This window comes from Bombina bombina, chromosome 6 (assembly GCF_027579735.1).
Source record: "Bombina bombina isolate aBomBom1 chromosome 6, aBomBom1.pri, whole genome shotgun sequence".
NCBI lineage: Eukaryota > Metazoa > Chordata > Amphibia > Anura > Bombinatoridae > Bombina > Bombina bombina.
Genome location: NC_069504.1, coordinates 437526533 through 437541405, shown reverse-complemented (window position 1 = coordinate 437541405; position 14873 = coordinate 437526533). Strand labels below are relative to the sequence as shown.

Sequence of the window (14873 nt, the reverse complement as noted above, 5' to 3'; positions counted from 1 at the left end):
TTTCATCGCCAGGGAACTCCTTGTTCCCCCCTGATGATTGATATATGCAACGGTCGTCAGGTTGTCCTGACTGAAACCTTATGAATTTGCCTTTGCTAGTTGAGGCCTGGCTCTGAGAGCATTGAACTATCGCTCTCAGTTCCAGAATGTTTTATCGGGAGAAGAGACTCTACCCCGCGACCATAGACCCTGAGCTTTCAGGGATTTCCCAGACCGCGCCCCCAGCCCACTAGGCTGGCGTCGGTCGTCGACAATGACCCACCTCTGGTCTGCGGAAGCTCATTCCCTGTGACAGATTGTCCAGGGTCAGCCTACCAAAGGAGTAGAATCTCTGGTCTTTTGAATCTACTTGAATCGTCGGAGACAAGTCTGTATAATCCCCATTCCACTGTCTGAGCATGCACAGTTGTAATGGTCTTAGTTCCTTTTGCACAAATTCATCTAAGACCATTGTTGCAACCATCAATCCTATTACTTCCATGCACTGCCGCCCTATGGAAGGACGATGAACAGAATGAAGTACTTGACAAGAGCTTAGAAGTTTGATTTTCTGACCTCAGACAGAAAAATTCCTCATTTCTAAGGAATCTATTATTGTTCCCAAGGAGGGAACTCTGTTGACGGGGACAGAGAACTTTTTTCTCTGCTTCACCCTTCCATCCGAGAGATCTGAGAAAGGCTAGGACGATGTCCGTATGAGCCTTTGCTTTTGACAGGACGACGCTTGAATCAGGATGTCGTCCAAGTAAGGTACTACTGCAATGCCCCTTGGTCTTAGAACCGCTAGAAAGGGACCCTAGTACCTTTGTGAAAATCCTTGGAGCAGTGGCTAATCCGAATGGACGTTGCCACAAACTTGGTAATGCTTGTCCAGAAAAGCGAACCTTAGGAAACTGATGATGTTCTGTGGATAGGAATATGTTAGGTACGCATCCTTTAAATCCACGGTAGTCATAAATTGATTTTCCTGGATTAGTAGGTAGGATTTCGTTCGAATAGTTTCCATTTTGAACGATGGTTACCCTGAGAAAATTTGTTAGGATCCTTTAGATCCAAAATTTGGTCTGAATGTTCCCTCTTTTTTGGGAACTATGAACAGATTGGAATAAAATCCCATTCCTTGTTCTCTTATTGGAACTGGATGTATCCCTCCCATCTTTAACAGGTCTTCTACACAATGTAAGAATGCCTGTCTCTTTATTTGGTTTGAAGCATAATTGAGACCTGTGGAACCTTCCCCTTGGGGGGTAGTTCCTTGAATTCCAGGAGATAACCTAGAGAAACTATTTCTAGCGCCCAAGGATCCAGAACATCTCTTGCCCAAGCCTGAGCAAAGAGAGAAAGTCTGCCCCCCACTAGATCGTGGTCCCGGATCGGGGGGGCTATCCCTTCATGCTGTTTTGAGTTAGCAGTGGTAGGCTTCTTGGCCTGCTTACCCTTGTTCCCAGCCTTGCATTGGTTTCCCAGGCTGGTTTGGGTTGTGAAGTAATACCCCTCTTGCCTTAGAGGATACAGAATTAGAGACTGGTCCGTTTCTGCGAAAGGGGACGAAAATTAGGCTTATTTTTAGCCCTTATAAGACTATCCTGTGGGAGGGCGTGGCCCTTTCCCCAGTGCATTTGTCTGAATAATCTCTTTCAAATCAGGTCCAATAATGTTTTACCCTTGAAAGGAATGTTAAGCAATTTTGTCTTGGAAGACACATCCGCTGACCAAGACTTTAGCCAAAGCGCTCTGCGCGCCACGATAGCAAACCCTGAATTTTTCGCTGCTAATCTAGCTAATTGCAAAGCGGCATCTAAAACAAAAGAGTTAGCCAATTTAAGTGCTTGAACTCTGTCTATAACCTCCTCATACGAAGATTCTTTACTGAGCGATTTTTCTAGTTCCTCGAACCAGAAACACGCTGCCGTAGTGACAGGAACAATGCATGAAATTGGTTGTAGAAGGTAACCTTGCTGTACAAAAATCTTTTTAAGCAAACCCTCTAATTTCTTATCCATAGGATCTTTGAAAGCACAACTATCTTCGATAGAAATAGTAGTGCGTTTGTTTAGAGTAGAAACCGCCCCCTCGACCTTGGGGACTGTCTGCCATAAGTCCTTTCTGGGGTCGACTATAGGAAAGAATTTCTTAAATATAGGGGGGGAACAAAAGGTATGCCGGGCCTTTACCACTCTTTATTTACTATGTCCGCCACCCGCTTGGGTATAGGAAAAGCGTCGGGGGGCACCGGAACTCTAGCAACTTGTCCATCTTACATAATTTCTCTGGAATTACCAACATTGTCACAATCATCCAGAGTAGATACACCTCCCTTAAGCAGTGCGCGAGATGTTCTAAATTTAAATTAAATGTCACAACATCAGGTTCCAGCTTGATGAGAAATTTTTCCTGAATCCTGAAATTTCTCACCTCAGAACAAAACCTCCCTCATGGCCCCCTTGAGATTGGTGTGAGGGTATGTCAGAACAGTTATCATCAGCGTCCTCCTTGCTCTTCAGTGTTTAAAACAGAAGCAAATCGCGCTTTCCTCTGATAAGTAGGCATTTTGGATAAAAGATTCGCTATGGAGTTATCCATTACAGCGACCCGTTAATTGTTGCATGGTTAATAATATTCGGCGCACTAGATGTAATAGGGGCCTCCTGTGTGGCATAACTGGTGTAGACACAGTAGGGGATGATGTAGTATCATGTTTTATCTCCCCTCATTTGAGGAATCATCTTGGGCAATATCATTATCTGTGGCATTCATGTCCCTTACTTTGTTTGGACACTATGGCACAATTATCACATAAATTTAAATGGGAGGGACACATTGGCTTTCATACATATAGATACCATAGCTTATCTGTATGAGTACAGACATGTTAAACAGGCTTAAACTTGTCAACAAAGCACAAAAAACGTTTAAATAAAACCGTTACTGTCACTTTAAATTTCAAACTGAAAACACTTTATTACTGAATATGTGAAAAAGTATGAAGGACTTGTTCAACATTCACCAAAATTTCACCGCAGTGTCTTAAAGCATTAAAAGTAATTGCACACCAACTTTCAGAGCTTTAACCCTTAAATTAACGGAACCGGCGCCGTTTGACATTTAACCCCTATCCAGTCCCAGCTATAGCTTTGCTGAGACCCAACCAAGCCCCAGAGGGGGAATACGATACAAATGACGCCTTCTATAAGCTTTTTCAGTGATTCTTAGCTCCTGACACATGCATCTGCATGCCTGCTCTCCAAAAACAAACTGCGCATTTAATGGCGCGGAAAAATGAGGCTCTGTCTACAACTAGAAAAAGCCCCCATCTGAAAAAGGTGTCCAACACAGTGCCTGCCGTTTTTTTTAAACGTTCCCCAAGATTATACAATACCAATTATTAGTTAGACATCTGCATAATATGCCTAGTAAAGCAATCGTTTTAGCCCAGAAAAATGTCTACCAGTTTTTAAGCCCTTTTGAAGCCCTTTATTCTTTTATGTTTAACTAAGAAAAATGGCTTACACGGTCCCCCTGAGGGGAAATGACAGCCTTCCAGCATTACTTGGTCTTGTTAGAAATATGGCTAGTCATACCTTAAGCAGAAAAGTCTGCTAACTGTTTCCCCCAACTGAAGTTACCTTCATCTCAACAGTCCTGTGTGGAACAGCAATCGATTTTAGTTACTGTCTGCTAAAATCATCCTTCCTCTTACAAACAGAAATCTTCATCCTTTTCTGTTCACAGAGTAAATAGTACATACCAGCACTATTTTAAAATAACACACCATTGATAGAAGAATAAAACTACATTTTAAAACAACCAAACAACTCTTTTAACCATCTCGTGGAGCTGTTGCTCTGTGGCCAACGGCACAGAGAATGACTGGGGTGGGGCGGAAGCCTAGGCAGGGATCATGTGTGCCAGCCTCTTGCTGGGACTCTTTGCCATTTCCTGTTGGGGAAAAGAATATCCCACAAGTAAGGATGACGCCGGTGGACCCGACACACCAATGTTGGAGAAACATTTTAGCATCACACACCTTAAATACAATGTAAACATAAAATATAGTTCATGTAGAATGTGAAAATCCTCAATGTGCTACATCAAAAGCTCTACTATTCTGTGTGCTCCAGTGAGGGATTTATGTTTGAGGTTTAAATGTCCCTTTTAACATTAGTTGGCTTGAATAGATGTTAAGCAGACCTATCATGAGGACGCCAGCTTCTACCTAAATGCTTCCAATCAGCACACTGACAACTTTTAGAAACAATTAGATCTCCCTCTATATAGCTATGAATATAAAAGTTAAATGGGACATAGTGCAAAATTGTCATTAATTGTTACTGCTATAATTTTAGTAATAGCAACCCTGCAATACTAGGTCCCAAGCTGATACAGCCACAGTCACTCAGCTAGGTTGTGTGAATACCACTCAGCAGTAATCTGCGCAAGGGGGCTCAAGACATAGCATTGGAGAGTGTGCGAATGCTAAAATGTAATGCTCTAACAAATGTAATTTTTACACTATCCCTTTAATATCACTGATTGTTGGGCAAGGGAGGAGCAAATGAGTTTTCCTAACAGAATTTTACCTAAGATGGGACAAACAATAAGGACTATTCCTTCTAATTAAATAAACTACCACAACAGAGGGCTCATTGATCAGGTCAAAATTAAATTTTCAAAATTCAGATGCTCTGTAAGGAAGTACACTCTGAAGCAAAGCTTATTAGTGCTACTGGACTAGTCACAGTTATTATTATTGTTTATTTATAAAGCGCAAACATTTTACAGCATTATCACAAAGGTATATAACAATCATAAAGGGTACAATACAATAAAAAACTTACAATGAGACTATGGGGCCGAATTATCAAGCTCCGAATGAAGCTCGACGCCCACCGTCTTCCGCACGAGCCTTCAGGCTCGCCGGGAACAGCAGTTTATGCAGCAGTCGGTCTAAAGACCACTGCTCCATAACTTGTCCGCCTGTTCTGGAGGCTGCGGATATCAATTCGCCCGATCCCGCAAATCTGCAGGGGGCGGCAGATTTGTTGCAGCGGACATGATACTCTACATTGTATCATGTCTGTCCGCACTTTAGTAAATAGGCCCCATTACGTAAGACTATACAACGTACATAGTACACTTGCATTGACAAACATAAGCTTAAAAGGTACATAAAGGTGTAAAAAGAAAACAGAGAAATTACACATCTTGTGAGCCAGTGACATAGGCAAATGTGCGTAGCCACCAATCACCAGCTAAGCTCCCAGTAGTGAAATGTTGTAGATGATACAAATAGAATGACGTAAATGTGATATCAGTAAAATTGAAAGGCTCTTAATATTGCATACTTTTAATCTAAATCATGAAAGTTTTGCTTTTATTGTCATGCCCCTTTAAATAGTCCACATAAGATGAGGAAGGGCGTGTTAGTACATTTTCTAAAAAATTTTATTTAAAAGCAGTATGGGTAAGCTATGTAATCATTACAACAGGTCCTGCTGTTCCTTAAAATATAAAGAGACCTATTTGTTTGTTTATAGTTTTAAAAAAATAGACTATGTGCAAACAAGAGGGAGACTAGCAATAGCAAATACATTTTCCCCTAAAATAACTACATTTTCTTAAGCAGAATTATTTTTCCCTATAGAACTAAATGTTATCAAATAGAAACCTTCTTTTTCTTTGTAGCTAAATTGTATCATCATTTTCAGTCTGCATTTGACTTTGGCTTCAGAATTCAATGCCAAGGACCGAATACAGAATTCAGGCCAAGGACAGGAGGACAGAAGTGGCTTTCAGAACAAAGAGATATCATAAAGCAGCTGTTTGTGCTAAAACAGATCAGGCTATGCTTAAATGTATAAGAATTGAATTCAACATGAATAATCTAGAAGCAGAGAAAAGATGTATTACAGCATAGCGCGTGTAGAAACAACACTTTGTATTGCATTACATTAAACAATATGTGCATCATATTTCTTTTTTGAAATACGATCAAAATGAACTCACGTGTTAAGACTGCCATAGATACTGCTTCCAGTTCGTGCAGTAAACACTTTGCTAAGCATCAGCTGAGGAGGCGATCTACAAGAACAGAACACACATTTATACAGTTAAAGCTTTTTGTAAATGCTGCCATAAATTCTTTTACATTTGATCTGTAGAAGATGGAAGGAAACAGAAGTGCCACATGGCCTTTTGGTGCTTCCGTTTCCTTCCATCTTCTACAGATTACGTGATCCCCTGGATCGCGGCTACGATCCAGTTCACAGATAGCAGCCTGGACCTGGATTTATTGCAACCTTTTGGTTGTGTTTCAAGAATATACCCTGCACTGATATATGGGACTTTTTTAATTTTTCACGCATTTATAAACATATATTTTTTATTGATTGATTTTTCTAGTTTTATCACAATATTTGTTTTCCAATTGTCTAGTGTTGCTGAATTGTTAACCACACTCTCATATGGTACCTGGTACATTAACACATTTATCAATCTGACCTAGGGCGCCCCACCCCTATATAAATATAAATTCTTTTATATATATACTATATATATATATATATATATATTATTATTATAATATATATATATATATATATATATAAATATATATATATATATATATATATATATATATATATACATACATACATACATACACACCACTCACATATACATATATACACACACTGTTATCAGTAATCTAGTAATTACTTAAAGGGACAGTCTATTCCAGAATTTTTATGGTTTCAAAAAATAATCTCTTTTTTACATAACCAACAGTTATATTAATATACGTTTTACATTTGTGATTACCTTGTATCTCAGCCTCTACAGACTGCCCCCTTATTTCAGTTCATTTGACAGACTTGCATTATAGCCAATCAGTGCCCTCTCATAAATAACTCCACGGACGGGAGCAAAATGTTATCTATATGGCACACATGAACTAATGCCCTCTAGTTGTGAAAAACCTGTCAAATGCATTCAGATAAGAGGCAGCCTTCAAGTGCTTAGAAATTAGTATATAAGTCTACCTAGGTTTAGTTCTCAACTAAGAACACCAAAAGAACAAAGCAAATTTGATGATAAAAGAAAATTGGAACGTTTATAAAAATTGCACGCCCTATCTGACTGTCCCTTTAAAAAAGTTACAAGGATGTATACATTTAATTTTTATAGCTAACCATATAATTTAGGAAATTATTATATATTATTTGAAATCAATTCATTCAGCAAGGTTGACACATCAGAATGTAGCTAAGTTACATTAAGACAGACTGAAGAAAAACTTTATCAAGCAGTTCCCGTACTGAGATTGCTTATTATGTAACTTAAAAGAACTACATCACCTGTGAGTGTTAGCCACAGGCATTTTAGTATTTAAAGAGATAAAATGTTATGCAATAATCAACAGACTGAACTGAGCTCTGAGATTGCTAAACATAGGAACAGGCATAACGTTATGCTGCTTTTATAGAATAATATTAAAACGCTAAGCTTTACTTTTAAAGACCACCGAGTGCTGACTTTTGCTTGGTATATGGGATGTGACTGTATAGGCACCGTGGGCAGCTGCTAGTCAGTTACATGGAGTGCATCCTGTTGATTGTTGTATAGTATATATATATATAATATATATATATAAATATAGATAATATATATATTATATATATTATGTAGTATATGTATATATATATATATAATTAAATATATATATATATATATATATATAATTTTTTTAAATGTTCTCACTTGTTGCAGAAGAGGTAGGACTAAAAAAAGAAATAACGTAATTGCTTCACACTCCCTAGAGCGCAAATTCTGTAAGTCAAGTATGCTGAAAATGCAGCAAATGTTCTGACTTGGCTCCATTGTACACAGTGCTTGCTGAGAGCAGTACATAAATATATTTACTGGTACCAATCAAGTTAAAACAAGATAAATCATACTCTAAGGTTTATTAGCAATTCCAAATTTGCTACAACAATACACAGAGCTTTGCACTTTATTGCAAAGATATTATGGATATATAAAAACTTTAATGCCCCTTTAGCAGAAATGGGTAATCTTCATCTTACTTTAACTGTAAAACATTAAAAAGGGTTAGAAACTGATAATGCTCACCGTATCTGATGGATTTTCAAAGTGGAACCAGTATAACTCATAGCTACAGAACCAAACATCATCTCCCCAAGCATATTGGCATCAGCTGGGCACCGAGAACTCTAGAAGGGAAAGTAAATATTAGTATTCCATACAGATTTTTTCTTCCCTAAATCATCAAAACACTTATTACATCTGACAATTCATTTTCTTTATTCTTTTTCATATAAACATGTGTTAAAGATTCTTTTATAACACACTACCCACCTGCACAACTTAGAGCCATCCCAGTCTTCCCAACAACAGATGATTAGTTGTCTACATACCACTATGTGCTAACTTTCCTTGTACTAGACTGCCAGCTTGAAATTTAAGAAAGGTTTAAGAAAAAAAAACACAAGATAAGCAATTAGAAGTTTAATAAAACAAGGCTACTGATCAACTAGCATGACCATCAGAAGTAGAAATTGACAAAACTTGCACTAGATATGCCACTGTTAAAATGTTAGAAAAGAGGAAGCCCTAAATTTATACAGAAATGGTTTAACGCTCAGGCTGTGCACACAAAGGTTTGCAATAAAACAGTTACATGCCAAAAAAAAGCTTCTTTAGTATTTAACATTTCTAGTGCAGCTGGGAGTTCTGGGTAGAGGGAGGCAAATGAGAATCAGTATCTGATTTTTAAATATTGATTTTACCGAAATCTTGGTACTGGCTGTATTGTCTGATGAGTTAAGATGTGAGGTATGGCTTATAGTACCTAAAGCATTTCTAGCATTACATGTATGAGTAATGTTTTTTTAAATACCTTATGCTTTTTCTCAGTCTATTGATTCTTGTGGATTTAAACTCCAACATTACTCAAGAAATGAATAGCCTGTTTATTTGATGTACTATAAGTCTTCCATATTCAAAAAGTTACCAATATATACTTTTGTTACCGGACGGATTTTGTTTTAATTTTGACTTGGGCACGGCTTGTATTTTATGTGTATTATACCATGAAGAAAAACAATGTAAATTGTGTTTGACATTTAGCTTTGAAAAAACAGCAATGCCACACTGCTCATCCATAAAGAGATAAAGTTGAGTGTACGTGCTTGTAAAATATCAAAATGTATTAAAAGGTGTGCCTTGTAATTATTTACAAATATCCAGTAGCAATTAAAGTTGTTTAATAAATACTTAAAGGGACAATACAAACAATTTGAGAATGAAATATAAAATGTTTATTAATTATAGGAAGCAAAATCATTTTTATCATATGTATCACCATTATTATTTTGTCTCCTTTTACTGTAAATTACCAATCCAGTAAACAACTTGTAATTACAATGTTCTACAGTATTCCAATAGATTAACATATCTGCTAGTAAGAAACAGATTAACACCTTGACTGCTGTGGTCCAATTCCACCCACCACGTTTGGAGGAGCTGATGTGGACTTGAGTCTGGAGATGATAGGGTTTTCCCCTGCCCCTATCATTGTGTTAACAAAGTCTCCATTATTTGGCTTCAGCAGAAATTATATAATAAAGGTGGCAGGGTTAAGCATGTGAAGCCTGTCATGTGCGCTTTCAGCCATAAAATTAAAAGAGCAAACTAAATAATGAAAATATATTGTTCAGTTTTACTAAATATAATTAAAACATTTTATATTACAATTTTAAAGTTATATATTCTCCTTTTGCAGACAAATAAGTGTGCACACAAAACAATATGTGTAATTGTTGTCATATAAAAAGCACTAAGCAGTGGTACATATTTAATAAAAAATCATTGCAATATGTATTATTCACCTATTTAAATGGATTTTGGCATTTATTTTTAAAATGTAATTTGTGCAATGTCTATTACTTCCTGTCACAACCCTACAAGGATGCTGTGATCTCTGTAGGAAGTTTATCTAGCCTGGTGTTATAAAACTACCAAGATTTGGTTTAAACTAGATAAACAGGCAGTCAGATTTGCTCATGCACAGAACTCCTTTTTGAGCGCTGTCAAACATTTTCAGATCACCCATATACAAATCCGCAGCGAGTTTTCCCTCTTCCCCTGCATATGCGTAATATGGGCACAAAATATCATTTATTTCTTTAATTTGTAAGTTCTGTGTAGCTATTTATCCTTACCTTGCAGTATAAATCTGATTGAGTATTGCTCGCTCGCAATGGACTTGTCAGCTTGATCAGTGCAATTGCAATGGAAATAGAATTGCAATTCACTGTGTATATTTGAGCCAGCTATTTGTATTGCACATGCACAGGAGGAAAGGTGAATACTCATTGGCTATGGAAGCCATAATTTTGAAAAATAATTGGCTTTGTGGGTGGACAGGGAGCGCTGAGATGGTAAGTTTTTATCTATTTTAAAACGCTTCTGATTCGCTTATGCTTGGCATTTTCAGATCTCAAATAAGGTTTCATGGAGGATTTTTTATTAAAGCACACATATAAAGGAACATCTACTGTCCCTTTAAAAAGGACCAGTAAATACAGTAGCTTTGCACAATCAACAAATGCATGATAAAAAGACAATGCAATAGCACTTAGTCTGAACTTCAAACAAATAGTAGATTTTTTTCTGACAAATTTCAAAAAATGTCTACTTCCACTCCCCCTGTATCATGTGACAGCCATAAGCCAATTACAAATGCATATATGTATATTCTGTGAATTCTTGCACATGCTCAGTAGGAGCTAGTGACAAAAAGTGTAAACATAAAATGACTGCACATTTTATAAATGGAAGTAAATTGGAAAGTTGTTTACATTTATATGCTCTTTCTGAATCATGAAAGTTTATTTTGACTTGAGTGTCCCTTTAAGTTTCAAAAATGTTCTACTCTCATCACACTGAGTCGGGGCTACACCGAGAAACTGTTAATTTGCTTTAAAAAAAGCAAAAAACATTGTTTAAAAAAATGACAAACCACTTTTTTTTTTTTTATTATTTAAATATTTACATTGATTTAACATTTGTTTTTTACCAAAGGAATGCTGTTTAATATCCATTTAAACACTGCACACAGCCATTCTTTGCACAGTTTAACTGTCCCTAGTTGTCCTCAGTAGAAGAGATTAGATATAGGAAACCTAACTATTAAAATGGCAGAGCTCATTACTTTAAACAAGCTAAAGTACTTTATAGAAATAAAGCTTTACACACATTTCTTTAATATTTAAACAGCTATATAATTATAATATATTCTACATATTATTCTCAGGATAATCTTTGCTTGTAAAACATCATATCTAGAATGTATTTACTGTTCAATACAATATCTTGTTAAATATTGACACTTCTGACTAACATTGAGAGTTCCGCGTGTCTTGGAAAAACAAAAGTCTACCATGTATAACACAGTTACTGTAGCAAAAACAGTTTTGAAAACAAAATGTATAACTTACTCTAAAGGCTAAAATGATACACAACCGTGTATTGCAATATTTTTAGGACCTAGCCTAAATAAAAGGACACACACTTCAAACCTGTCATCTACATTTTTTTTTCTTCTGAAACAAAAAGTGTACTTTGTTCCTCAAAATTATCTCTGGTTCCAAAATGTGATATAAAATGGTAAACTTTCTAACAAGGTGCAGTGGATTTAAAATAAGATTAGTGTGTTTGAGGTCAGCCTTAGCTACAATACTTCATTACAAGAGGCAGCAGCTATTTTGGGGAAGGAGTAATATAAAACACTTGCGATCTTTTGCAAGCTGGCTTGACAGGAAGAAGATTTATGTGTGTCAGATGACTGCTTTCCTCTCTGGCCAAAATCCCTTCTTATGTAAAATGCAACTGAAGCCAAGAGAGGAGATCCCAGTCCAATGGGCAGAAGAACAACTCTGCAATTAAAAGTCACATGCTCTAGTCATTTTTACGCTTCTTTACTGTTCAGTAGAGCATGGGCAGCATTTATAATTCTGACATGAATTAATGGTAAACAGTTTATGAAAAGAGCTGTTCTTCAACAGTTTGGGAAGCGTGATAAATTGTGCTTTAATTTTAAAGGAAGAATTATTTGTAGGACTTGAGACAGAAGCGCAGAGCATGCAAATAAATAGTGTGAACTTATAAGCTATGGCTAAATATTATTAAAAAGGCAGAAAACAAAATTGAATTAACCATAAATTAAATGGATATAAAAATGCAATATTAAAAATGTTCTAACGTAGTATATTATTATTACTATTACTTGCATATAGCTATGGGTTTAAAACCTACAAAGTCATCTCCAGAGCAGCAATGCACTACTGGGAGTCAGCCAACAGAAATAGGTATATGGGTGAAGCCACCAAATCACCAGCTAGAGTATTGCTGCTAAGAATATGTACATATGCTTATCAACAACAGAACAAAGTACATTTGACAACAGAATAAATTGAAAAGTCTTACAAATACAAGCTCTAGCTGAACCCCTTTAATCAATGATAATGAACTACACTGCATGCAATATCCATTAATCAGCAGCAACATTTGCTGTAAAACGTGTATGGAACTTTGTACTTCAGTATGCTAAAAAAATGCCTACACAGTGATTGTTTAGAGCAGTGCACATTTACAGTTAGTCATAGCTGGCCACAACCAAGTAAGATAAGACATAAATATCCCAGATGATATCAGTGTATTTCAGACACAGTGATTTGGCATACACAGTAGACTAAAAAAAAAAAGGATTACAAAAAAAATTATTAATAAAAAAAACACCTGGTATTTTGGGCATTGTTCTTTTGTGTCTGAAGTCATAGAATTTGCTGTACTGTCCAAAGACGTTGAACTGTCCCCTCCAGGTCTCAGCTGGCAACATTTCCCAAACACTCTGACCTGAGCATCGCTCACGAGTTTCTGTAGGGACACAATGGAAAAAACAAATGTATGGATTTAGTTCCGACGCTTTGTGAAGATGAATTTGCACAAAAAGATCTACAAAATTTTCATTTCTTTGGATCAGATGAAGGTCAAACAATATTACGAATAATATTCTGTAAAAATAAATGGTAAGAGAGAAACAGTATGGTAACTTCACTGATGTTCACTGGCACCAAAGACATCTTTACAAAAAGTAAGGTGTAAAAGAAACTATATTTTTTAAAGTTAGAAATCCAAGCTTTTAGTAAAGAGTATGTTTGGAAGATAGAACGAGTGTCTTATAAAATTAACCCCCATGGTTGCTAGGGATGACTGCCACATGGCTGCCTTCTCTGGCAGTCAAGGGTTTAATATGATACTAGAAATCTTGAAGCATTTGCAGCAACTCTATACAGTCTTCAGCATTACAAATTGTGATACATCTGGTAGCACGATGTTGTCAAGAAGATCTGACAGCTAATAACGTTTCCAGTTACACTTCATACCCACATAGAATGTCACTGGTTTTATTATCAAGATAATTAGACCTTTATTGCCAATGCCATACTTTTTCCAAATGGAAACCTAGGTGATACAAAACTGGGAATATTGTGAATTAGGATACAAACTCGGTGTGACACGTTAGGCAACTGGCTGGATATTAAATTGAGGATTGATAAAATTATACCAGAAATCTATCTCCTACTGATGAGTTCCAAAAAGAACGAAACAGGCTGTCTAGTGAGTGATTTCTGGTTTGCTGCAATAATCCTGTTAAAAGGATAGCTGTGTTAAAACAGTATTTTGAAGCAAAAAAACTGAGAATTTGCATATCTTACCCATAATTCTCTTGTGCATTGGTAACATTGTATATGAGGTATTTCTGTAAAAAAGCAAGCGGGGAATCTTGCCTAGATGTGCTAATTTCCTCTGCAAATATTTACATTGATTACATTGTTATATTAAATATACTTTTTACCTCTGTGATTACCTTGTATCTATCTAAGCCTCTGCACCCTATCCCTTATCCAAGTCTTTTTTTTTTATTATTCTTTTTTTTTTTTTTTACTTAGATTCTAATATCTTGACTTAGCTACATTTCTGAAAAATTAAACAGTGCACACCCCTATTAAAACAAAAAAAATATATATTTGCTAGTAGGTCACTATATTAAAAGGACACGGAACCCAAATTTTTCTTTCATGATTTAGATAGAGCATGCAATTTTAAGCAACTTCTAATTTACTTCTATTATCAATTTTTTGTTGTTCTCTTGCTATCTTTATTTGAAAGAGAAGGCATATAAGCTAAGGAGCCAGCAAATTTTTGGTTCAAAATGATGGACAGCACTTGATTATTGGTGCTGTCCAATCAGTAAGGACAACCCAGGTTGTTCACCAAAAATGGGCCGGCATCTATACTTAAATTCTTGCTTTTCAAATAAACATACCAAGAGAATGAAGAAATTTGATAATAGGAGTAAATTAGAAAGTTGCTTAAAATTGAATGCTCTATCTAAATTACGAAACAAAAAAAAAATTGAGTTCAGTGTCCCTTTAAGACAGTGGACGCTCTGTGAAAAATAAGCTTGAACAAGCCAAGAAAATTCAGTGAAAGGGACATTGAATGTGAGCAGAAATTGACACGTCACAAATAGGAGGTGGAACGCTTTGAAAGACAAAAATCCGTAAGCTGAAGTGCAAGTTGTCCATATGGTATACATTTAGAACACTATCCAACCCATTTTTGGTTCAGAACCTGGGTAGCGCTTGCTGATTGGTAGCCAAGTAGCTTAAATTACATGCTCTCTGAATCATGAAAGAAAAAAAATGTGGGTTTCATATCCTTTAGGAGTGCACAGCAGAGGCGAAACTGTGACTGGGCCCCTGAGGGTAGGGGCCCCAACTTAAAAA

The 14873-nt window shown here is 36.4% G+C and overlaps 1 protein-coding gene across 1 annotated transcript in view; it reads right to left on the bottom strand.

Annotated features, from left to right (window-relative positions):
* The window catches only part of FNIP1 (folliculin interacting protein 1), a 177407-nt gene that overhangs the window by 97444 nt on the left and 65090 nt on the right, over positions 1-14873 (bottom strand). Inside the window, 3 exon segments of the mRNA XM_053717196.1 lie at positions 6007-6081; positions 8131-8231; positions 12820-12957. Of these exon segments, the coding sequence (XP_053573171.1) occupies positions 6007-6081; positions 8131-8231; positions 12820-12957 (314 nt within the window).